General features: G+C 39.8%; 1 protein-coding gene across 2 annotated transcripts in view; it reads left to right on the top strand.

The window, feature by feature from the left end:
• The window catches only part of LMNTD1 (lamin tail domain containing 1), a 342,775-nt gene extending 338,061 nt beyond the window's left edge, over positions 1-4,714 (top strand). Inside the window, exon 11 of one of the 2 annotated variants that reach the window (XM_036889496.2) lies at positions 4,393-4,714. In XM_036889496.2, the coding sequence (XP_036745391.2) occupies positions 4,393-4,509 (117 nt within the window). In that variant the 3' untranslated portion in view covers positions 4,510-4,714. Of the gene's footprint in view, positions 1-4,092 lie in introns of both variants that reach the window. The other variant, XM_036889498.2, reaches the window with a different exon arrangement.
• Positions 4,715-24,064: the final 19,350 nt, after the last annotated feature.

Raw genomic sequence — 24,064 nt, 5'->3', positions numbered from 1 at the left:
TTCATTAATACAAAATATCCTGATAATATAATATATTTATAAAATAATAAAAATAATTTGCAGATACATATTTTAAGGGCCATCAGAACATGGATTGTTCACATATATCCTGTAGTCATTAATTTTCTGTTACATGTTTATGTTGCTTTCGTAGCCATCAGTTTCATCTTTCCAGTTGCATCAACTTTCTAAGAATGGGAAACACGGAAATACCACATCTTTTGCCTTCTGCCCTCATCCTGTCCTTACTGATCAATAAGGAAGTGGGCTTGAAATCCAGAATCACTTCAAAACTCAAAATACAATTCTGCCACTATGCCAATAGATTTTAATACTTACAAGCAATAGGTTGTGCATAAGTTAACAGAAATTATTTTGCTTAAAAGGAGTGCAGGGTTCTGTAGTGGTTCATCTTTGAAATGGCAATGAAATCGGAGGTGAGGAGCTCTGGCCTCTACTATTCAGCTGACAAATGACCTTGTGTCATTTAATAAGTCACTTCCTACAGGGCCTCATCTTTGTCATAATGACACCAACATCTGAGGTATCAAGGAAGATTTCAATGGTTTTCTGCTTTGTAAGTGGATGTATTTAAACTTTCCCTCCAAGAACTGCGGACATGGTGACTTTTGGTCCAGGCCCCTTTGGTCTGTGTCCTCTCGTTGATAAGCTTTGCTGCCCCAGTCCCTCACTGATCTGTTTATATGACTTCTTGCTCTTTTTCTGACCAAGCATTAGGTTCACTTCTTGGTGTAAGAATAAAGCCACAGCCACCTGATCCCTAACTTGTTAGCATTCTAGACTCTGCGGGCAGAAATGATGGTTCTACTACTCCTCTGGCCTTTCGTGGTTCCCCCACCACTACCCTTGCCTGTGTAGTGACCTTTCCTTTCTTCTGCATCGCTCAGCTGTCCAATTTCTTTTCGCTTGTCTCTCCCTAGACTTTCCTTAATCATTATCTCCTGCTTCTCTAAAGGTCACCTCCTCTTTTTCAAGTCCAGTCTCTCCATCTCTTTAGCATCATTATTCTTGAGCTTCCAACTTCCTCAAAATGTAATGGCCACAACACCTCTGTTGTTCTGAGAAGCTTTTTTTTTGCAGACTTCCAGGAGGCATTGGCACTGTCTAGGGATCTATTTCAACCATCTCAACTTAGAGCAAAAGAAACTGAAGACTTAGAGACAAGTTAGTAAGATTCACCCAGTAATCAACGCCAGAGCCAAAACTAAACCTTTCAGCTGCAAAGAGCTGGAGAATCCAGCCTTGACTCCCCCTGAAATAATTCCTGCCCCCAGAGGCCCTGGGGTGCTCTCTGTATGGCACCCAGTCCCTCCAAGGGGACAGCCCCAAGCAGAGTGAAGCTGAAATGCAAAGGATGGGGTCTGAAATCTGTCACAAACATTAGCAAGCAGCACTTCTACAGTTCAGCCACCCTTCACTTTCTGCAGCCAGAAGGGAATCATACTGAATACTGAATCTGAATGTCAGTTAGAAAGTGGACATTTTAGTCTATGAAAAAAAACACGATTTTTGTTGGTTTGGTTGGGAGAAAAATATCTCAGATCCTCTCATTGGATATTGAATAGAATAATTTTGGCGAAGGTTTTAGCCTTTGTTGGTCTTCCTCGGTTATTATTTTGATTAGCTACCATGGTTACAGATGTGTTCGCCGATCCCCTCTGTGGGAGATTCCTCAGAAGGTTTGACCTTTTTTACCCACCCTGTTTAGGGAAGTTCCAGGCGTCTTGAGATGCTTTCCTTCTGCCTTCTCAGAGCTTCCATCCCTGTCTGGTGGCATCCTTAGGACTGACCATCAATATTTCCAGTCTTTACTGCAAGCAAAATTTTCCTTCAGCTGTCAGTGAAGGACGTCATGTTGCCGTCAGCTCCTGAGTCCGGCATGTTCGTTCATGGAAAACTGTTCTGACACTCAGTCATTATTCAGTTCTCATTGGCATTCATCACCATTTCTGAAAGGTGAATGGTAATTGTATTTCACAGTTTTCACTTTATCTTGTTCGAGGCTATGATGTCAATAAGGCTGTTATCTCCATTTTATGACTGAAGCCCTTTAGCTCAGAGATTCAGTGACTTACCTAAAGTCACTAAAGATAGTAAGTGACAGAGTTGAGACTAGAATCCTAGCCTAAAGCCAATGCTTTTCCATACCACTCTGCTAGTCAAAAATTAAGATTGTCTTTTCTTGCCCCTCTCCCCACTTGTCTGAAAGAAAAAACATCCCCCTTCTAGAAGTAAATAAGATATTTTCATTCACAAAAAAAGGAGTTTAGCTACCATGAGCATCTTAAGACTCCTCCACACAGCAAAAGAGACTCAGGTCCTATTTCTAAAGTTAATTCAACAGAGTGCCCATTATTGGAACAAACAGCAAATAAAATTCAAACTCAAGGGTCTTTGACTACTAATCACACTTCTGTGCTACAACTTATTAACACCATGTGGCTGTACTCGGAGTCGCAGCTCTCAAATGCTCTGTTTTCTCAGTACTTTTTGAGGAGTGTGTCGGAGTTGTGCCATGTGACTAACAGCAGGGCCATAACAGAAACAGAGCTTCCCACAAGATACAGTCAGAGGGCGCTGGAAAGGCCAGGTGGTCTCCCTGTGTGTCCGTCCTGCCATATAAGCTCTCAGAATCTCTGGGAGACACCGAGGAGCCTAGGATGGAGAATGAAGAGAGAAGGAGCAGGGGCAGAAGTTACACATCCCAGCACTGTCGTCAAAGAGTATGCAACTGCTTAGGACCTAGGAAGAAAGCACCAAAATGGGGAACATGGGGTATTAAGTTTATAACTAGTAAAAATTCTTATACCTAGAAGGCATTCCTCTGTGATGTGTTCGGCACTTCTAATGAAGTCCTGGTGATGGAGTCCTTCCACGAACTGAGCTGCGTTCCCGCATCTCTGACTGTTCTGAATGGTCCAAAACGGCCAAACATGGGTGTCCCAGGCCTCCGAGGACCCTTCCTTGGGATGCTGACAAATTTCCATTACAAATTTCTCCTTCTGGAGGCAGTTTTTATGAGAGGAGAGTCAGGAATTAATAATTCTTGCTAAAGAAGTTTTGAAAGTCTAATGGTTAAATGTCTGGTGTCTGTGTTTTCTATCTATACTCTGTTTCATGTATATTCCTTCCATCTGTGCACTAATATATTTCTCCTGTTGGCCCTCAGAGTGATCCATTTCTTAAATTCATCAGTCTGCTGGAATTTTCCTAACATTTGTTTCCCATAACCTCCTTCCTTCAAAATTTGTCAGCCACGTTGTTCTTTCTCTTCCCACCCTCACGTTACTGGGTCACGCTGTGAGGGAGGAGTAAAGAGAGACCTGCGTTCTAGACTCCTCGCCATGCCAGGCAGAGGTATGCTATGGTTTTAAGAAAACTAAATGTCTGTACAATGTCTGCCGTTCCACTGGCATAGAGGAGGTGTAGAACACAAGCATCTCTGGCTGCGAGGTCTTCTGGAGGCTCCTACAGAAGATTCAAACAGTTGCATACAGAGAAACGAAGCTTTCTCTTTTTTATTACACTTTTGTGTGTGTTACTTGTATATTTTAAATCTGGGGCAGACCTTAGGTATGTAATGGAAAAGATAATTAGGTACTACTCAGTAGCACCCACCAAGAAGGAACTGAAGGTGTGAACATTTAGAAATGTTAATCATTAAACTGGTTGCCTCAGAACCATTTTGATCTTCATATTCAAGACCAGGCAAACAGCATCCATGACCAGCTAGTGAACTAGCTAAGCTGCTTAGGAGTCAAAGAGTGCTGCACCTCCTGAATCACCATTAAAACTGTAACCTAAAGAAGCACACATTACAGAGTTGAGTGACAAGGAGAAAAAAACTATGAATGATCCTTTCACCTTGAGAAAAGTTGAGGTATCACAGAATAATTTCCTCCCCGCTACTGTCTTCCATGCATGAGTATGCTCAAGGTCTGCTCTCTTCAGGTCTTAATTTAAGATTAATGTGAAGGAAAGACTGAGCAATCTCTTTGTTTCCATAATAATTTCAGCACATTTAATCTGTATTATATTTCACCATGCATTGCCTTTTTATTTTTTGTTCAGGACAATAATATCCAAACCTAGGGAACACAAAGGTGCCCGATACACTGAGGCCAGATTTCTACGCAGGAGAGGAAGCCAGCAGCAGGCAAGAAAACAGTTTCTTCTAGAAAGATTAATTCCTCAGAACTTCACTGCAACCATTTCTTAAAGAAGGAGATGGAATGCACGGACAAGTTAAAACATTTGTTTTCTAGACTGTTATGAAGAAAAACACTGGTGAAAAGCAACATCACTACTGTCTTCATTTTATGCACCTGAAGTTCCCCGATCACTAATTTCGGTCTTTTACACCCTCCCCAGCTGTTAGGTCTACGACTTCTGCCATTTCTGCAGATACATTTGCCAAAAGCGCATGTTCCAGGAATTCTGAATTTCGTGGTCTGTCTGATTCTCTACATTTGGAATCTGTCTCACTAAAGCATGGATGAAGTTGTCTTCCTAATGACTGGAAGCAATAGGTGAAGTTTCTATGGAGGAACCTATTCGGGAGATTTTAAACCTGCTTCCACTCACCTCAGATTCAGCCAAAACCGTCTCCTCTTCCAGCTTGTGGTAACTAGGTACAAAATCCCATGGATAGGAAATGCCAAGAATGTTTTAATTAAACAATCTGATGGAGCTACCATTTTTTCAACCATGCTCACTCTTTATTCTTTAGCAAACTTACTCTGTACCTATCGAGTATAGAAGCTGAAAAAAATAATGAAATATACTCATTTTTAATGTTGAGCCTCTTTATAGTCAGAAGATATGATTGCTTCACTTTCTGAGAAGGAATCCTGTCTATACCTGGTAGCTCTGCTTAATTTAATTTAATTTAATTTAATTTATGTGTACTTATATAGCATATACAGGATGATGGAGGCACATAGAGTCTTGAAATGTGAGGAAGAGTGAGGTAAGTGGGGATTTCCCCCCAATATCTCTTTAAAAAAATAAAGAAAAGTAAAATAACCTTAAAATTCACCAGTGGTGACCACTGAATTTTATTATGTCCAAAAGCTAAGAATACTTTATTTTTTACAAGTCATCTGCCAAGGGACCCAAGTAGATACTTATTCACAGTAGCCAAAAAGTGGAAATAATACAGGTGTCCATCAACAGATGAGTGGATTTTTAAAATGTGATATACACATGTGGGCAATATTATTCATCTACTGAAAAATGAAATCCATATCTATGCTACAACATGGGTAAGCCTTGAGAACATTATGCTAATTGAAATAAGCCAGGCACAAAAGAACAACAACCCTACAATTTCATTTAGGTACTAGAAAAGGCAAATTCATGGAAATGGAAAGCATAGTAGAGTTGACTGGGGGCTCGAGGAAGGTGGTAACAGGGAGTTCCTGTTCAGTGGGTCCAGAATCTCTGTTCGGGCTGATGAAAAAGTCCTGGAAATAGATAGTCATGATGTTTGAGAAAACTGTGAACATACTTAAGGCCACTGATGGTACACCTGAAAATAGTTAAGATGGTACAATCTTAATAAAATCTTATTATTATTTCCAAGATGGAAAAAAAGCCATATGACAGCCTAAAGCATCTGAAAAGGCACACATTGCTTCACAAAATAATTTTTCATATACTTTTTGGTTTGATATAAAAAAGATTCACATTAATCTCTGCACAATGATGCAGCATAAACAGTTTCTAGTCACTAGGCTGCTCCGATCACATCATTTCCTCTTTATTTATTTATTTTTGGACTTAGGAGGACACTTGTACATTTTCAGAAAACTGTCAGTGACACCTTAGGCCACTTTGAACCAGTAAGTCTGATCTTTGAGTCACATGTTGGCTAAACTGTGTAGACCGTTCTGTCTTTTCATGGTTACTATAGAAACTGTGTAGTCACAGTGTGAGGAGGCTAAAGGTCATCCAAGAGCGTACAATAAAAGTTAACTTATTTCGTTCTTTATAATTTCTTCCAGCTGTCTCCGTTTGTGATCCCCAGGTTCACGTGGGGAGTATATACACCTACTACCAAGAGGGCCTGGTGACTGTAGCCAGTAAGCGATCTCACCCGCGACGGACTCGCAACCTCTTTCCCTCAAAGATTTGTAATAGAAACACATGAAAGAAATGGCATGTAAGGTTCAGGCGTTTGCAATTATTTCCCTCATAGGAGCAGAGGTTTCCTAATCCAAAAATATGTTTCAGCTTCAATGATTTTCCTTATGTATGAATATTGTGCTGTTTCAGGAGAATTTCATCTACGTATCTCTTAATTCATTGACACTTCATCCATAACATAGTATCTCCTCTGAGCTCTTCTACAAGATCATTTCCTCTCTGGGTGGTCAAAAATAGGGTATATTTAAATAGTGCTTGCTTTTGTGAAGCACACTCTTAGGAACTATATAGCCTTTTGCCCTTGCAAGAAATGGAGAAATAAATGCTCAGGCCTGGACTTGTAGGGGATGCCTTGTCAGTCGCATCACCATGGAGCGTTCCAGCACAATGCCTCAGCTCTCTTCATGCTCAGGGACTGTCAGTCCCTCTTTAGAATGGTACGTATAGGGGAAGATGGATCCATCTGCTGGTGTAAATCACTAACTGCCTAAATGTTCATACTTAGGCAAGACTGTTTGGGGATTGCAAAGAAAGAAAGTGGGTTTGGAGCATTTTGTTTTCCTCAATTTCCATGAATGCAGGTTATAAGACTGATCCTTTAGGCTTCAGCAGCCTTAGACAACAGCAAGCTTTATCTTACGGTCCCATAAATTTGCCCCTTGATAATGGCCCTCTGCACATTAGCAAAGCACTCTGTTTATAATTACCTGACTGGAACTGAGCATTATTTCATAAAGCTTTTGAATAATGAGCCTTGTTAAATAACATTCACTGTTTTGGGAAACAAATTCACCTACAGTGGATGAACTGGATGAATGGCAACGAAAAGAAAATCCAAAACTTCACCTACTACTGAATGCCCTCCAAATAGGTGAACGTTTTAAGCCCTACCCCACCACATCCGTTCTACATACACACACACACACACACATTGTATGATTTTGGCAGGAAATAGTGAAAGAAATAGTGAAAGGGTTGACACTGTTCTGATGTCTTTTTGGTTATTTGCCAAGCAGCTTTAAAGAGGCATCCAAATTTTCAGATCAGTTTCAAGGTTAGGGTTCTTTCAGGGGAGGACCTCCTGCTAAGCTTGGCACATTACCCAAGTCCAAGTAGAGGAGGCATTATAATCTAGCAACCTGAGTAAGGTTTAAATGCATGGGGACAATACAACTTCGAGCTTAAATAATAGAAGTGGTCCCCACTCAATTGTGTTTACAAGACACTAATTTGGAATATATCTGTATAGATATTCATAATATATTCCTATTTCTAATACCTTGATATTCTTTGGAATACATTACAAGACAACCCAGATACAAGTAGAAACTTCATTCTTTTTTTAGAGAAGTTTTATTTTCCTACTGTTTTACTTTTTGGAGGCTAAAGACAGTTTCAGTATTTTGAGAGCCATGAAATGACCAGCCTGTTGTCACATTTGACCATGGTGTGAGAAAATATAAAACTTTTGGAATTGTTTGAAAGCAGTACTTTCTAAATAGATTGTATATGTATCTGTATTGTGACCCTAAGAAGAAGGGGAAAAGGCTTCTCTAAATAAGAGATTTTGCCCTAATGTCAACAGATTACAAAGGGTGAGTAATAATACCCTTCCCTACCTGCCACCTGCGTCACATGTTATATTTTACAGTAGTCAACGAGCAGTTACTTTGAGTTAGGTCTAGAAGGAGGAGTGTAGGAACCATGAGCTATTTTTCAAGTTCATATCTCATACTTCCTGCTCTGCTGAAAATGGGAACCTCAGGGGGCTTGGGGATGGAATGTGGGATGGGGGCAGTGTCCACTCCCAAGGTAGCTCATTCATATGCAGGCAAATTGGTGCCCAGTGCAAGTTCATGCCCATGTTGGGCTCCGCATAAGGCAGCATGGGCTCCCGCACGCTGGGTGTCTGGGTTCCAATAGTGAATGTCCTGAGAAGGAGTGGAAGGTACCAATTTCCTCAGATACAGACACAGAAGAGGACACAGCATCGCTCTGCCATGTTCGATTCATCAGTTAGAGAGCCTATATTCAAGGGGAGGGGACAGAGGAACCACTTCTGTGCAGGACGCCTGTCAGAGAATTTGGGGGCCTTATAAAACCACCACTATGTGTACATCACCAAGAAAATAGACACTTCCTTCAATCTAATCTTGCCTTTTTAATCTCACCTGGGAATGTCCGCCCCAATCTTGTAAAATAAAGTAAGTATATCTCCAAGTTAAGTTGGTGGACCTGTTGAAACCTGAAGTTTCAAAGAGTCACAACAAAATAGGCAAGAAACCTTGTGTGACCGCCTTTTCTTTATTCAGGGTATACTGTGAGTTTAGTTAAAGCAAGGGAAATCTGTTTGAGGTATTGCCTTGAAGCAATAATTGGCTCCAGAGATCATAAATTACCTCTTAATTTCTTACACCATCTTTCAAAGGCCCCTCAATATCTCTCCCCTCTTCCTTAAATCACTAAAATCCATGTGGATTAACTGGAGACAAATCTTGAAGGGCATGTAGTTGTTTAGTTTATATTTTGCAGGCTTATTTTTCCATCATGCATTCTCAATCACCAAATTTTTTTTGAGCATGTGTTACAGGCTAAGAATTTTAAAAATACGTGCTTCTTGCCTTTATGGGAGTCACAGACCAGCAGGAAACATACTTGTCATAAAACAGTTAAAGGAATACTACAATAAAGCTAAACACAAAATCCTGTGGTTTCTTCTGAGATTGAAGAATTCCAGATAGGTGCCATGAAGCTGATTTTAAGGGAAATGAAAATGCTTCAGGCAAATGAAGGAAAGGAAAGTTGATCAGCACTGCAGCACGTAAATGGAAGGCACTGGTGGTTTTGAGAACCGGTCACTTACGTGTGTGTGTTTAGAACATGGACTGCCAGAGGGAACAAGGAGAGGAGGTTGGTTGGGCCGAACCATGAGCTTTGTGTGCTGGGGCTCGGCGTTTGGACTTGCCCTGATACGTTACAGAACGGAAATACTAACAAAGTCAGCACATTGGAGAGTGAGAGATGGCAAGAGTTTGTTCTCTACGGGTGGTTATTTTTCTGAGGAACCTCAGCTTTTACAAACTTGCTTTAAAAAGAAAAACTCAATGAGAAAAAAAAAATAGGTAGTAGAGAATTTCTAGCTACACATATGTAGTTGTAAAACCTAAAAATCATTGAGCGAATGTAGTATTTGATTCTATCTAGCTTCGGCCTCAGGGTGAAAGATCTGTTTTTGCTGTCAGCATAGGCCTCTTACAATTCCTCTCATCTCCTCATCATTTACTGTTAGAATAAAGCATGCAAATGCTCAGAGAAGACAACCGTGGTTTGTACACTAGATCCACCTCCCCCGGCATTTCAGTGTCAAGCCAATATCAGGCTATACAATGTAATGCATGTTCCCTAGTTAATAAATGGCATATTGTCCAATCTCCACTATGAAAGCAGGCTATTGGGAACTGCCACATTCAGGGAGCTTAGGAAATGAGGAAGGAAGGTATCCTATTAAGGGTAATAATTGTAGCTGTAAACCTAAATTGAAAAGCTGGCTTGAATTATTCTGTTATAAAATTTTCAGGTAAAAACTTCATGGGGAATGGAGAGGTGTTCTAATTTTAAAAAGACTTGAAAAATGTGCTAATGTTTGATCAATATGCTTTTTGAAACCTGTCCTATTAGTTTTGCCAAAGAGAAAATCTGCAAAATGAAAATTAGCTCACATTACGGCTCAAGACCCCACAGCGTCTCTCGCTCCCTAATACTTTCAAAGTGAACTCTAAGGTGTGTTAGGTTTTGTGGTTGATTTCGGATCACATTGTTTGTCCCTTCTGTGTTTACTTGCATATTTATGCCTCCGTTAGCACCCCATATTTATGAAAATTGTCAGCTCCCTAAATGTTCCCAAGGACTCCTATGGTGTGCCCATCATGAGAAACTCCCCATTTCTCCTGTATCTCTTGCCATTGTTGATTATTTAAGGGGTTTTATGGCTACTAATGACTTCTTGCCCAATTCTCCACGAGTTGTTCCTCTCCTGAGCTGTCCTGTCCCTCAGGCTGGACACCACCAGGATCCTCTACATCTCAAAGCACTTCCTACACAGGGCTGTGTGTCCCCCCCACACGGCACCAGGCAGTAAGGAGGATTTCTGTTATTTGGTCTACAGCACAACATTAACAGAAGTGAATATTTAACATCTCTGCTTGGAAGTCTTTTGGGCATCATACAAGATTCTTTCCACATATAATGTGTGGGGTTTTCCCCACACCAAGCAATTCTCAAACACTAGCTGGGTGTCCTACAAGTCAACTCAGTTCTGACACTACCTACCTGGAGATGCATCAGACCCCACCGGTTAAGGGCTCAGTCCTACAGGACTGCCCCCCATAGACACCACTTCAGACACTCATCTCCAGTCCAGGTGGTCAGAACTGTGGTGGTCCAGGTGACCAGCCTGCTATAGGTCAGAGCTTCCAAGTACCCCATCCCTGGGTTACATGAATATGCTGGAGATCTCACAGAACTCAGCGAAGCATTTTACTTACTAGATTACTGGATTACTGGCTTATTATAAAAAGATGTAACTCAGGATCAGCCAGACATTAATGACCTACAATCCGAGAAGAGAAGGCAAAATAGTTTAATGGTGCAAAAGGGACAGGAATGCCTTTAGTTCTAAAGCCATTTGCAAAAATTTTTAAAGTGATTTTCATATTTCTAGTTCCTTTCATAACCCCATAAAATAAGGTTCCCTTTTTCCCACACCTTAACTGCAAGATGTTGCGTAAGGCAAGGTATGGGGAAGGGGTGTGGAGCTTCAACGCCCTCTCCCAGAGCACACCACCCTCTCCGAATCTCCACATGTTCACCAAGCCAGAAGCTCTCCAAACCCCTTCCTTTAGGGTTCTTATGGAGGCTTCATTACAGAGGAGCACTTGATTAAATCTCTGGTCATTGGTGATTGATTCAACTCCTTTCCCCTCCCCTGAACTCAGGAGAATGGGTCTGAATGGCCCAACACCCTAATCACATGGTTGGCCTCTTTGGCAACCAGCACCCCCACCTTTGGTGTTTTCCAAAGTCACTTATTAACAAAAAACACCTTTGCTCTCATCAGAGGAAGTTGCAAGAGTTTTGGGAGTTCTGTGCCATGCACAGGGGTGAAAACCAAATATGTATTTCTTATTATAAATTACAATATCCCACCATCTCTGGGAACTTAGCAAGGATGTTCTCCCATAAAGGCACGTTGAGCCATCAACCTTCCTTCTTAGCTCTATGTCCTTGGCTTCCTAGTCCAGTTCTGATTCTCCACCTGCCCCACCACCTCCATGGTCGACTTTCCTATTACTTCTCTTATGGAAAATTTTTCTTTCTAGACATTTTTTGTTAAAATCAGACTTCTTCCAAAAAAGAAAACTGATTTTGAGGTTTTAAGTAATGTCTTCTGCACACCACATTATACCCATTAGTCCATTTTCTAATCAGTATTTTATCTTATCAGCGTAAAATGCTGAAAAGTAGGGAACCATGTTCCCTAATAGTTTCACTTGGTAGTTATTTTATAGAAAGAAGAAGGAAAAAAACACTGAGCACCTACCTTGTATCAGCCACTGAAGTAGATACTTCAGGTTCTCATTTTATCCTCCGATAACATTGGACCCCAACACTGGTCATCAGCTAGAGCTCAATAGCAGCTGCTAGTGTACACCTGGCCAAGCGCTCTACCATTCACCTCTGACAGTTGTCCATTTCACTTTCACAAGGCATGCAACTCTGCCTTTTGGTACTCGGAAGCAGTGCTCATCAAAGATGAGAGTGAATCACCTGGGAGCTTGTTAGAAATCCATCATCTTAGAATCCACCTTAGAGCTACTGAAGTAGGATGCACATTTTATTCTATGCCTGCGTTGTTGAGTTTGCACATCAAAGTTAGAGAAGGACTAATTAGAATGCTCAGCATGTTACTAGGATCATAGAAGCTTCACAGATACTTGTTCAGTTCTGTATTCAGCTAGGACTGCTGGCTCAACATAAGAGGATGTTAATGACCTACGATCCCAGAAGAGAAGGCAAAATAGTTTAATAGTGCAAAAGGGACAGGAATGCCTTTAGTTCTGAAGCCATTTGCAAAAATTTTTTAAGTGATTTTCATATTTCTAGTTCCTTTCATAACCCCATAAAAGAAGGTTTCCTTTTTCCCACACCTTAACTGCAAATGCCTCATTTTTAACTTTTATGAATTTATCCATTCTGTCTAGATAATAGATTTGTTTCTTTTGCTCACTGACAACTAGAGAATATACATCTTAAGTTTTGTCATTGCCACACATTTCAGAAATGAAGTCCTTGAAGGAGGTATGACAGTTTAAACCTCATTCATGTTAGGAAAATTTTATGAATATAAGGAAATCCTCTTTGAAATTGCCAGAGTTTCTGGGAGTTCTTTTGCACCCAGCAAAAACACTGTAGGGGTCTTTCATTATCCAAGGGTTTGCTGGTTGTCAGGTTTTTTTTGCTTATTTGTTCCTGTATTTATAAAAAGAAAAGATTAGGGGGGAAAATGGGATAGGGTTACAGACAAATAAATTACACATTATAGGCTTATTTGAACCTTTAAATGTGGAACATGGGTTGGGGGAGCACAAAGCTCAAAAGAATATTTGCTGAACCAATTTTTTTTGAAACTCAAATAGTTTAAAGAAAACTAAGCTTTCTGGTTCCTTGAGATTTTTATCAGCAATGTTTTCACAATCTTTCTTTGGTATAAAAACAATCTAACATATTACTTCAAATTAAACTAATAAATGTGTAGCCATATCTTAAAGATTGTGAAACCTGTAGAAATAAGTATCCTTGAAATCAGTACATACATCTGTGATATCCTGTTTTTTTCTCTCCTTTTTGTTTTTAATAATATCACCACATTGTCTTATATAAGTTTATCTTAAGCATAGTGCTTATTGCTTCATAGTCTTCATAAGTGCTTAAAATGGCCATTGGGTTGAATCATAGTTACCTCCTCACCTGTGGGAAATTCAAATCCTTTCCCAAATATTTCCTATTGTAAACAATTCTTCAAGAAGCATGTTCATGCATGTTATTTTTGAACATGTTGGTTTTTTTTGGGGTGTCCAGAGATGCTAATGAACATATTTATGTTTTAAATAAAAATATTTTAAGATTAGAATTTAACTTTAACTGAAAACTCCAGTGGGATAAAAAAATGAACATTTTCTAAAGCTGATGCTCCCATTCTCAACTCCAAATTTTTTCTTCTTTTTAATTCCAGAAGAAAAACCCAAAACTAACTCTCCAGGTAACTTAAACATACTTGCTTTTTTTTCCTTCCATAACCTGGCAAGTTTGAAATTAATCCTCTTCTTGTCTGAACTTTGCTTTGCATGAATAGGCACAACCTTTTGGGTTAGTAAGTACAGTTAAAGTTTTTGGTCCTCCAAGTCCCCTTTAGCTATTCTGATTACTTATGTCCACGAGGAATGTTTTAACCAAGAGGTGACATGGGTAGAATCCTAATTCATGTATTTTCCAGGGTCACTACCCAAGGGTCTTCAGCTTCAGCCATTATTCATTCTTAGAGGACCCCCCTCATATTTCTTATACCCACTTTATTCTTTGCTGTTTGTCTTTCATTGAAGTGCTGTGTCAAAGTCCCAGGGGAAAAATTTCTGAGACAGATGATGAGCAAACATTTTAAAGTTAAGAGAAAAAGATTAGTGGATCGTGTAGCAATAGTTTTACAAAGATACTGCCATTGCTTTGGCAACTTTGAAGATGCTTTGCCAAACTAGATGGATCCTGCAAGCGAACACACACTCTGAAGTGCACACAGGCCTGGCAGCGTTCTCTTCCGTGAACGCGGAATTTCCGGGGCCTCCGATTGCCTTTGACCAACGACAGTTAATTTAATTGTGGACAGCTGGTTCCTAAGCCGGTGCCTTTTCAAGTGAGCAGGCTGAAGAGAATCACACTCACCGAGCTTGGTGCTGGGGGGAAGGCTGTCTCACAACTGCTCGGCGCGTGCTCTGGGGACAGGAGAGGTACGTCTTCCGAAATCACTTGACAGTGTGATAGATGCCACTTGACTTCCTATTTCTTCATTGTGGGAGGAGCCACTTGTCTCTACCTGTTGAATCTTATCACTGCTTCTCATTTGGGAACATGAGCAAAGGACCTAGTAAAAATTTAACTGGTTTTATTCATAAGGATAGACACCCCCAAATCACTCTTAAAAAGTATAATGCGTCAACTAATAAGTATTGGTAGTTCCTTAGTATGGAAGCTAGATTTGTATCAAGTCCTGAGCTTTTGGTTTTTTTTTGGTCTTAGGACTTAAAGATTGATGATCTTCGAGAACTGCAAAAAAATATAATTACTGGGAAATGTGAAATTAAAGATGATGGAGACTGTTGGCTTTTGGGTTTTTTTTGGTCTTAGGACTTAAAGATTGATGATCTTGGAGAACTGCAAAAAAATATAATTACTGGGAAATGTGAAATTAAAGATGATGGAGACTGTTGAGGTTAATGTGGCTCTGTGAGCAATATGCAGTGTTAAGTTAATAGGACTCCACATGCTATCTTCTCTTGATTCTAATCAAACCCAGCCAGTTGATCACTTTACCTCATAGCTGTCAACCGTGTACTGCTGACAATAGCCGTTTTATAGCCTGAAGTTTAGAGGACATGCAGTTATTTTTTGGGTGTGTGTTTTTGCCTCCATTGTGCTCCCTGTTCTCCAAATTATTTCGTTTCTGTCTGATCTACAATCAGCTGTCTCCCATTACCACAAAGGAACATGTTGAAGATTGGGAATTAAAAAAAGATGTTGCTGGACTTACAGCCTTTTACTGGAAACCCAGAGGAATTTATTTTCCATTTTCTTGATATGATAGATAAATAGATGGATAGTAGATCCATGCACTGTCCAAAAATCTTTAGAAATTTGGAATCCTTTCTGCTGGGGAGATACAGAGTGCCCTTAACCAGGCAGAGAGCCAGAGGGCAAATGCCAAATCAACTTCCTAAACACAGAGAACCTGCCAGCAGGCCATTGAGATGGCATTTGGTGGAATGGTCAGGAGATCTTCAGCTTGAATGAGAACCATATGGGAGCCAGTTCATTTACTACCTAATTCAGCTCATCTCTTATTATCATCAGTTATTAAAGAAAAAGTCCTATTGTTTACAGATGTTTTAGACTTATGAGAAAATTGTGATTAAGTGTGAAAAATAGGAAGAGATAATATTATATGTTGGTGACTTGAGTATGTATCCACCAACCTAACTTACTAAGTAAACTAGGTGGTTACTTAAGTTTTGATTTGGAAAAAAGTTGCAACTGTTACACCAGATATGCTGTAGGGTTCAAAGGATTTCTACTGGGATGTAGCTATTGTCTATCCAGGCACAGGTTAGCTACGATAAGTCCTAGATTTCACAGGGCCAACCTGATTTCACATCACTGTGCTATTATCTTTAAAGCATCAAAATTTCTCCAATAAAATAAAGCAGCAGTATTGTCCAAATGCTATGCCCCAGGTTGCACAGAAGGTTGAAAGTGATTTATAAATGTCAGATGAATTTTTGGTTTTGAAATTACTTTGGTCATTGTATATATGATCTAGAAGAGTAATATATGAAGTTATTTGCAAGCAATATATTTAACATAGGATGACTGAGGGTCTTCTTCGTCACAAGGACGGTTCACCATACTGTGTATCCTGGACCCAGGGCATGGAGGCCAGGAAATAAAACTCTCTGCCTTCATGGAGCTTATATTTTAGTGGTGGAAGACTAACAATGAACAAAATAAGTGCTTTGATACAGCATATTAGAAGGTGGTGTTATGCTGGAAAACAAAACGGGAGGGTGATAAGGGAAGGCTAGAGTGGGTTTATGGCAATTTTCATTTTATTATTTTTTAATTGAAGTATAGTCAATATGCAGTATAATAGGTTTCAAGTGTACAGTGTAGTGATTTGACAACTATGTACATTACAAAATGTTCGCCATAAGTGTACGTACCATCTGCCAAAGATGTTACAATATTGTTGACTAAGTTCTCTAAGCTGTACTTCCATCCCTGTGACTATTACATAATTGGACGTTTATTCCTCTTTTTCCCCCTCACCTATTTCTCCTACTCACCACCCCCTTCCCCTAGAGCAACCACTAGTCTGTTCTCAGTGCTTATGAGTCTATTTCTGTTTTGTTTGCTCATTGGCTTTGTTTTTTAGATTCCACATGTTAGTGAAATCATATAGTGTTTGTCTTTCTCTGTTTTATTTAGCATAATGTCCTCTAGGTCCATAGATGTTGTAAATGGAAAGAGTTCATTCTTTTTTATGGCTAATATTCCATTGTGTCTGTGTACCACATCATCTTTATCCATTCATCTACTGATGGACACTTAGGTTGCTTTTATATCTTGTCTATTGTAAGTCATTTTGCAATAAACATAGGAATGCATGTATCTTTTTGAATTTGTGATTTCTGTTTTCTTTGGTTAAATTCCCAGAAATGGGATTACTAGGTCATCTGGTATTTCTATTTTTAGTTTTTGAGAAACCTCCAAACACTTTTCCATAATGGCTGCAACAACTTATAATTTATATGAGGGTTACCTTTTCTCCACATCCTTGCCAACACTTGTTATTTCTCATCTTTTTGTTACAAGCCATTCTGACAGGTGTGAGGCAATACCTCATTGTGGTTTTGATTTGCATTTCTCTGATCATTAGTGATGTTGAGCATCTTTTCATGTGTCTGTCGACCATCTGTATGTCTTCTTTGAAAAAATGTCTACTCAGGCCTTCTTGCCCATTTTTTAACCCAATTATTTGTTTTTTGGTGTTGAGTTGTATAAGTTCTTTATATATTTGGTATGTTAGCCCCTTATCAGATATATCATTTGCAAAGTATATTCATATGGGAGTTTGCCTTGTGTTTTGTTGATGGTGTCCTTTGCTATGCAGAAGCTTTATAGTTTGATGTAGTCCCACTTATTTATTTTTGCATTTGTTTCCCGTGCCTGGAGAAACATATCCAGAAAAAGCTCACAAATATTCAAGAGTTTACTGCCTATGTTTTCTTCTATGAGTTTTATGGTTTCATGCCTTGCATTTAGGTCTGTAATATATTTCAAATTTGCTTTTGTAAATGGAGTAAGACAATGGTCCAGTTTCATTTTTATGTATGTTGCTATCCAGTTTTACCAACACCATTTATTGAAGAGACTTTCTTTTCTGCATTGCTAATTCTTATATCCTTTGTCATATATTAATTGACCCTATAAACATGGGTTTATTTATGGGCTCACTATTCCGTTCTGTTGATCTATGTGTCTATTTTTGTGCCAGTGCCATTCTGCTCTGATTACTGAAGCTTTGTAGTACAGTTTGAAATCCGTGTGTGTGATGCCTCCAGCTTTATTGGGGTTTATTGCAGTTTTACATAGGTTGGACAGGGAAGGTGTTACTGGGAAGATGACGTGTCAGCCAGTACTGAAGAAGATGGGGGAACAAGCCATATAGAGACATGGCAGAGGTAGGAATGGCAAACACAGAGGCTCTGGGTGGAGGTATGCCTGGTATGTGTAATGAACAGAAAGAAGGCATAACTGGAACAAGGGCGTATGGGAGGGGAGTAGAAGAATGTCATCAGAGAGGCAAGGGGTGGAGTAGGTCTTGATGCCTAAGGATTAATGCCTAAGGATTCTTGATTTTAAACAATGTCATAAGCCTCAGATCTTTGGGCTATAAGATAGATAGGCTGTGAATTATGGGCTCTCTTGCTCATGGTTGTCTAAAATGGACCAATGGCACCTCAGTGGTTCAACTATACCTCTGCTGATATATGTGTATTTCAAATCATTTAAGGGCTATAAGGACATATACATGTGAACATATAGTAATACACAGAGGCCTTATGAGAGCAGACAAGGTGCTGGCAAACAGAGTTCAGCAAAGGAAAACATCAGGTACTGAAGTCAGGAAAGGATTAGAAGACGGGAGAATGGAGTTAAGGTTTTACTGATCCATGGTATTTGGAAAAGGGCAACACAAAGCTGGACAACTCTGCCTTAGCCAAGGCAGAAAAGCACAGGCCCACTCGGCAGACAGCCCTGATCTTTCTGACTGGAGCATAGGGTCCAAGAGCTTCCTTCCATCCTACCACCTAAAACATCATTTCTACCGCCCCTCTAGACCATACAGCACCTGTCTGCCAATTCAAGAAAGGCTCCCCCTCTCCAAGACACTTGACTTCCACCTGATGGAAAGTGGTAGCATACTGATTTTGCTTTACTGCCCTGTATCAGAAAGTCATGGTAAAATACAGATACCACATCGAGAGTGAGAGAGCATCCTCTCAGGTTGTGCGCTGCACGAACCGTACAACCATGTGTGGCAGCTGTGTGTGTAGGAGGAGTTGTGAACCAGGCCAGGCCAGGACTCTTTAATTGGGTTGCTGATACGACCACGGAGTCTCACGATTATATTCATTCCAAAACACATCCATGTTCTTCCGGCCCAACTGGGCCTCCCTGCTAGTTTCATCCCCCAAGGCAGCTCTCCAGACCTCACCCACTTTTCTCCCATCCCTAACTTATCCCTGACCTCTTATAACCAGTAATGTGTCTTCCAATTTTCCTTTCCTTCCTTTCATTATTCTCCATCCTCACCATCCTCTCTTCTTCTCTCAGGAGAAAAAGTAGCCCTGCTGCTTTCCACCACAATCTTGTGATCTTGATTTTTATCCCCATTGGTCTCCAGTAGAACAGTGCTCTATTGACTGTTTCCCTTTATGTCTTTGGTCTTTCCCTCTTTGTTGCCTCTTTCCCCTGAGATCAGAGATGCTCTAGGGTCCTTCATATGTGAAAATAAGCTTTCTGTCTTTCTTTCCTGTTCAAGCTATCTTTACTATCTAGCTTTCTCTTTGATGCCAAACTTCTAGGGAAAAAATAATGTAAGGTCTCTCTATACGAAGGCTATGGATTTATCCTCAGAAAAGTGTTCATATCACCTACATACAAAATTTCATCTTATGTTAGGAGATTAATAGATCCCCTGAAGCCCATCTGTGGACTGCCAAGGGTCGGGAGTGGGGATGGAGAGAATGCAGGCTACACCAAGGACATTCCCCTCGGTTGATGGGGAGGCACTGGCTCAGTCTGGCCACTAGAGGTATCTTCATCTCAGCCACTTACTACGTTAGCCCTGGAAATCCTGGGAAAGTCCAAAAAAATCGTTTCTCTAAATAGTGCCGTAAACGAGACAGAGACCATATCCCATTACTCAGTCACCCAGTGGCTGTGTTTCCTTCTGTCAGTCAGGAACGCTGCCCAGTGTGCTCACTGATGAATTTCCAACATCAGGTTTGGAATCCAAGAAGGTCAGAACAAGAGGAAACCTTAGAAATATCCAGTCTAGATCTCTCAGTTCTCCCAGTAGAACCCCACAGGATCCATGTGACCTTGAACCCATTTCTAATTTCTTTATTCCTTGGTTTCCTTATCTATAAAATGGAGAGAGTAAACACACCTACCTCAGAGGGCTATGGAATGGATTAAATTACTTGAGACAGGAATATAAAGGATTCAGGACAGTGTCTGACACAGAGCTCACTAAGAGGTCACTTTATTTTTTGTATAATTAATCCTAGTCTGGTCCATCGTAATCAGTTACTAGCAGAGCAAAAAAGCTCAATTCTGTGAGGTCTACTCCAGCAACCTCACCACTACACCATGAGAAGGTGAAAACACGACATTTTCATATGTAGGAAGGGTCCAAGCATTTGTATTACTGTACAAAATTGGTGCATAATGGATCCTTGATGAACAGAGGTCTGCCTCTCCTGCTTCCAAACCCCTGTGAAAAACAAGCTGATGGTTATTGCAAGTATTATTAAATGAATAAAACTTACTTCCAAACTCCTATGAAAAGCAAGAGAGTATTATTAAATGAATAAAATTGTTACTTGCCTTAGATTTCCCTTCTGTAAATTTGGTAGAGACCTCACAAAAACATGTGCCATTGTTTAACCATTTTGCATTGACTGGTAAATATCTTTTCACATAACTGTGCCGTATTTCATTAAATATTTGGCAGAGGCTTTGATTCCACAATGAGATCCATGCCTCACCACAAAGCCATAGTGAGTAGCGTTGTTCACTGATTTTCAAGATTGTGCTTGGCCTACATGCCCATTTTATTTAAATGATAATATTACACTAACATGGTTTTATCATTCATTATTTTTGTTGTTACTGTTATTGCTATTATTAAAACACACTGAAAAAAATATTCAAGGAATGAGCAAGTACAGAATCCAAGTCACTTTAGAAAGAATACTCAGAAAGAGAGAACTGTGTTTCAAAATAAGGGCCATTTAAACTTTATTTTCTATTACTCGTTTAAAAAACCCACTAAAATGTGATCTAATTAATCCTCCTAGTTTCAGGCAGGTCTGAACTTAAAGCACCTTAGCCAGTTAAAGTAGGGCTCTTCCTTCAGTGGAACAAGAGATTGAGAGGTGGCAAGACAAGACTTCTAGGGAACTATTAATGTTCTATTTCTTCAAATTCTAGGTTTCTCTTCATCCTGTTTGTTCTCCTTTTCTTTTTTTCTTTTTTCATTTGCCCCCACTGGCAGACAGCCTCGACTGTGCTTCCATCCCAGTCAGGGGCAGCCCTAAACAAGCTGTGCCCGTCATTGGCGGGGCAGGTGCCGGCTTTCGCAGTACAGATTCTAGATGCAGCTGGCTGATAGCTTGTACACTGTCCTGGCGGGTTATGACACTTGGAGCTCTCCCTTTAGATGAGTTCATCTCGAGGGGTTAAAAAAATTAGTTTGTTAGAGCTTTAGCTTTTAATGTTCCTTATTATTATTATTATTATTTTTGTAGATAATTATTTTTTATTGAAGGGTAGTTGCCAACAGTATTACATTACATTAGTTTCAGGTGTACAACATAGTGATTCAACATTTATATACATGATAATTCTAGGTACCAGCTATCACCATACCAAGTTGTTAAAATATTTTGACTATATTCCTTATGCTATACATTACATCCCGGTTACTTATTATTTTACCATTGGAAGTGTGTACTTTTTTTTTTTTTTTTTGTGAGGGCATCTCTCATATTTATTGATCAAATGGTTGTTAACAACAATAAAATTCTGTATAGGGGAGTCAATGCTCAATGCACAATCATTACTCCACCCCAAGCCTAATCTTCGTCAGTCTCCAATCTTCTGAGGCATAACAAACAAGTTCTTACATGTAGAACAAATTCTTACATAGTGAATAAGTTACATGGTGAACAGTACAAGGGCAGTCATCACAGAAACTTTCGGTTTTGCTCATGCATTATGAACTATAAACAGTCAGTTCAAATATGGATACTCATTTGATTTTTATACTTGATTTATATGTGAATACCACATTTCTCTCTTTATTATTATTATTTTTAATAAAATGCTGAAGTGGTAGGTAGATACAAGATAAAGGTAGAAAACATAGTTTAGTGTTGTAAGAGAGCAAATGTAGATGATCAGGTGTGTGCCTGTAGACTATGTGTTAATCCAAGCTAGACAAGGGCAATAAAACATCCATGTATGCAGAAGATTTCTCTCAGAACAGGGGGGGTGAGGTTCTAAGCCTCACCTCTGTTGATCCCCAATTTCTCACCTGATGGCCCCCCTGTGACTGTGCCTGTCTTAGGTTGTTCCTCCCTTGAGGAATCTTACCCGTCTCTGGCTAACGTCATCTTCCGGGGCCATACAGGGAAATGTGAAGTTGGTAAGTGAGAGAGAAGCCTTATTGTTTGAAAAGGTTAGCTTTTTACTTCTTTGTATATTTATGCCCTGTGGCTTCTATGCCCAGCATTTGTCTTGAGGTATCTTTACCACTTGGAAGAATTATGATACTCGGTAAATTTGATATGAGGCACGAATTCTATTTAAGGGTTGTAATTAGGAAGGAAGAAGAAAAGCTATAGGAGTAGCAGGCGGAAGAAAACATGGGAAGATTGATTATTTCTTTGACATATCTTCTTGTAGAGTAACTTCAGCATGTATAGGTTTTAAGCTACTACTTAAATTGCACACACACATTAACATAATAGGAGTATAGTTACATAACCAAAGCATACCTGTAATTACCAGCTATCTCCAGTGAAACCAAGAAAACCAGTTAGGCACCTTAGGCATTTGTGAAAACTTATCTATGATATGGTGGATATTGTCCAACTGAACTTGAACAGTCTGAGAGAAATCAGATAAATTAAAACAACCCATTCCTGGGGAATGTTCACATCCCTTATGTTCTTTTAACAGTAAATAGTCTGTAGTTATAAGATTTTGGAGCGCTACAATTTGCACTTCTCCTAATTCTTGATTGAGTTCCAACAGTATAGATCCAGTCAAATTGGTTGTTTTACTGTATGCAAAGGCCAGCTTAGATATCTCCTTCCTCATTCCCATGGCAAGTCCAGGAACTGGTGGGATGAGTGCATCTACAGCTGTAGCAGTGCGTGGATCTTTGTTGGGGTTTTTTGATGATCATCTTCTGGCATGAGTCTTCCAGAGAGTGCAGATGTTGGAAGTTCTTTTTCACATCGTATGTTAGTTCATTTTCGGGGTAGCCCAATTAGGCTTTGATCCTCTGTATAAACACAAACAGACCCTTTGCCTACACTTTTATATGCCCTTTATACCCTTGTGTAGAACTCGTTGGAGGTTACCACACAGGAACTGCCCTTTTTTTTTTTTTTTTTTTTTGCTTTGTTTTTGGTATCACTAATCTACACTTACATGACGAATATTATGTTTACTAGGCTCTCCCCTATACCAGGTCTCCCCTATAAACCCCTTTACAGTCATTGTCCATCAGCATAGCAAAATGTTGTAGAATCACTACTTGCCTTCTCTGTGTTGTACAGCCCTCCCTTTTCTCCTACCCCCCCATGCATGTTAATCTTAATACCCCCCTACTTCTCCCCCCCTTATCCCTCCCTACCCACCCATCCTCCCCAGTCCCTTTCCCTTTGGTACCTGTTAGTCCATTCTTGAGTTCTGTGATTCTGCTGCTGTTTTGTTCCTTCAGTTTTTCCTTTGTTCTTATATTCCACAGATAAGTGAAATCATTTGGTATTTCTCTTTCTCCGCTTGGCTTGTTTCACTGAGCATAATACCCTCCAGCTCCATCCATGTTGCTGCAAATGATTGGATTTGCCCTTTTCTTATAGCTGAGTAGTATTCCATTGTGTATATGTACCACATCTTCTTTATCCATTCATCTATTGATGGACATTTAGGTTGCTTCCAATTCTTGGCTATTGTAAATAGTGCTGCAATAAACATAGGGGTGCATCTGTCTTTCTCAAACTTGATTGCTGCTTTCTTAGGGTAAATTCCTAGGAGTGGAATTCCTGGGTCAAATGGTAAGTCTGTTTTGAGCATTTTGATGTACCTCCATACTGCTTTCCACAATGGTTGAACTAACTTACATTCCCACCAGCAGTGTAGGAGGGTTCCCCTTTCTCCACAGCCTCGCCAACATTTGTTGTTGTTTGTCTTTTGGATGGCAGCCATCCTTACTGGTGTGAGATGATACCTCATTGTAGTTTTAATTTGCATTTCTCTGATAATTAGTGATGTGGAGCATCTTTTCATGTGTCTGTTGGCCATCTGTATTTCTTTTTTGGAGAACTGTCTGTTCAGTTCCTCTGCCCATTTTTTGATTGGGTTATTTGTTTTTTGTTTGTTGAGGCATGTGATCTCTATATATTCTGAACGTCAAGCCTTTATCGGATGTGTCATTTTCAAATATATTCTCCCATACTGTAGGGTTCCTTTTTGTTCTATTGATGGT

This window comes from Manis pentadactyla, chromosome 14 (assembly GCF_030020395.1).
Source record: "Manis pentadactyla isolate mManPen7 chromosome 14, mManPen7.hap1, whole genome shotgun sequence".
NCBI classification, from domain to species: Eukaryota; Metazoa; Chordata; class Mammalia; order Pholidota; family Manidae; genus Manis; species Manis pentadactyla.
This window is presented reverse-complemented; position numbering and strand designations above follow the sequence as displayed.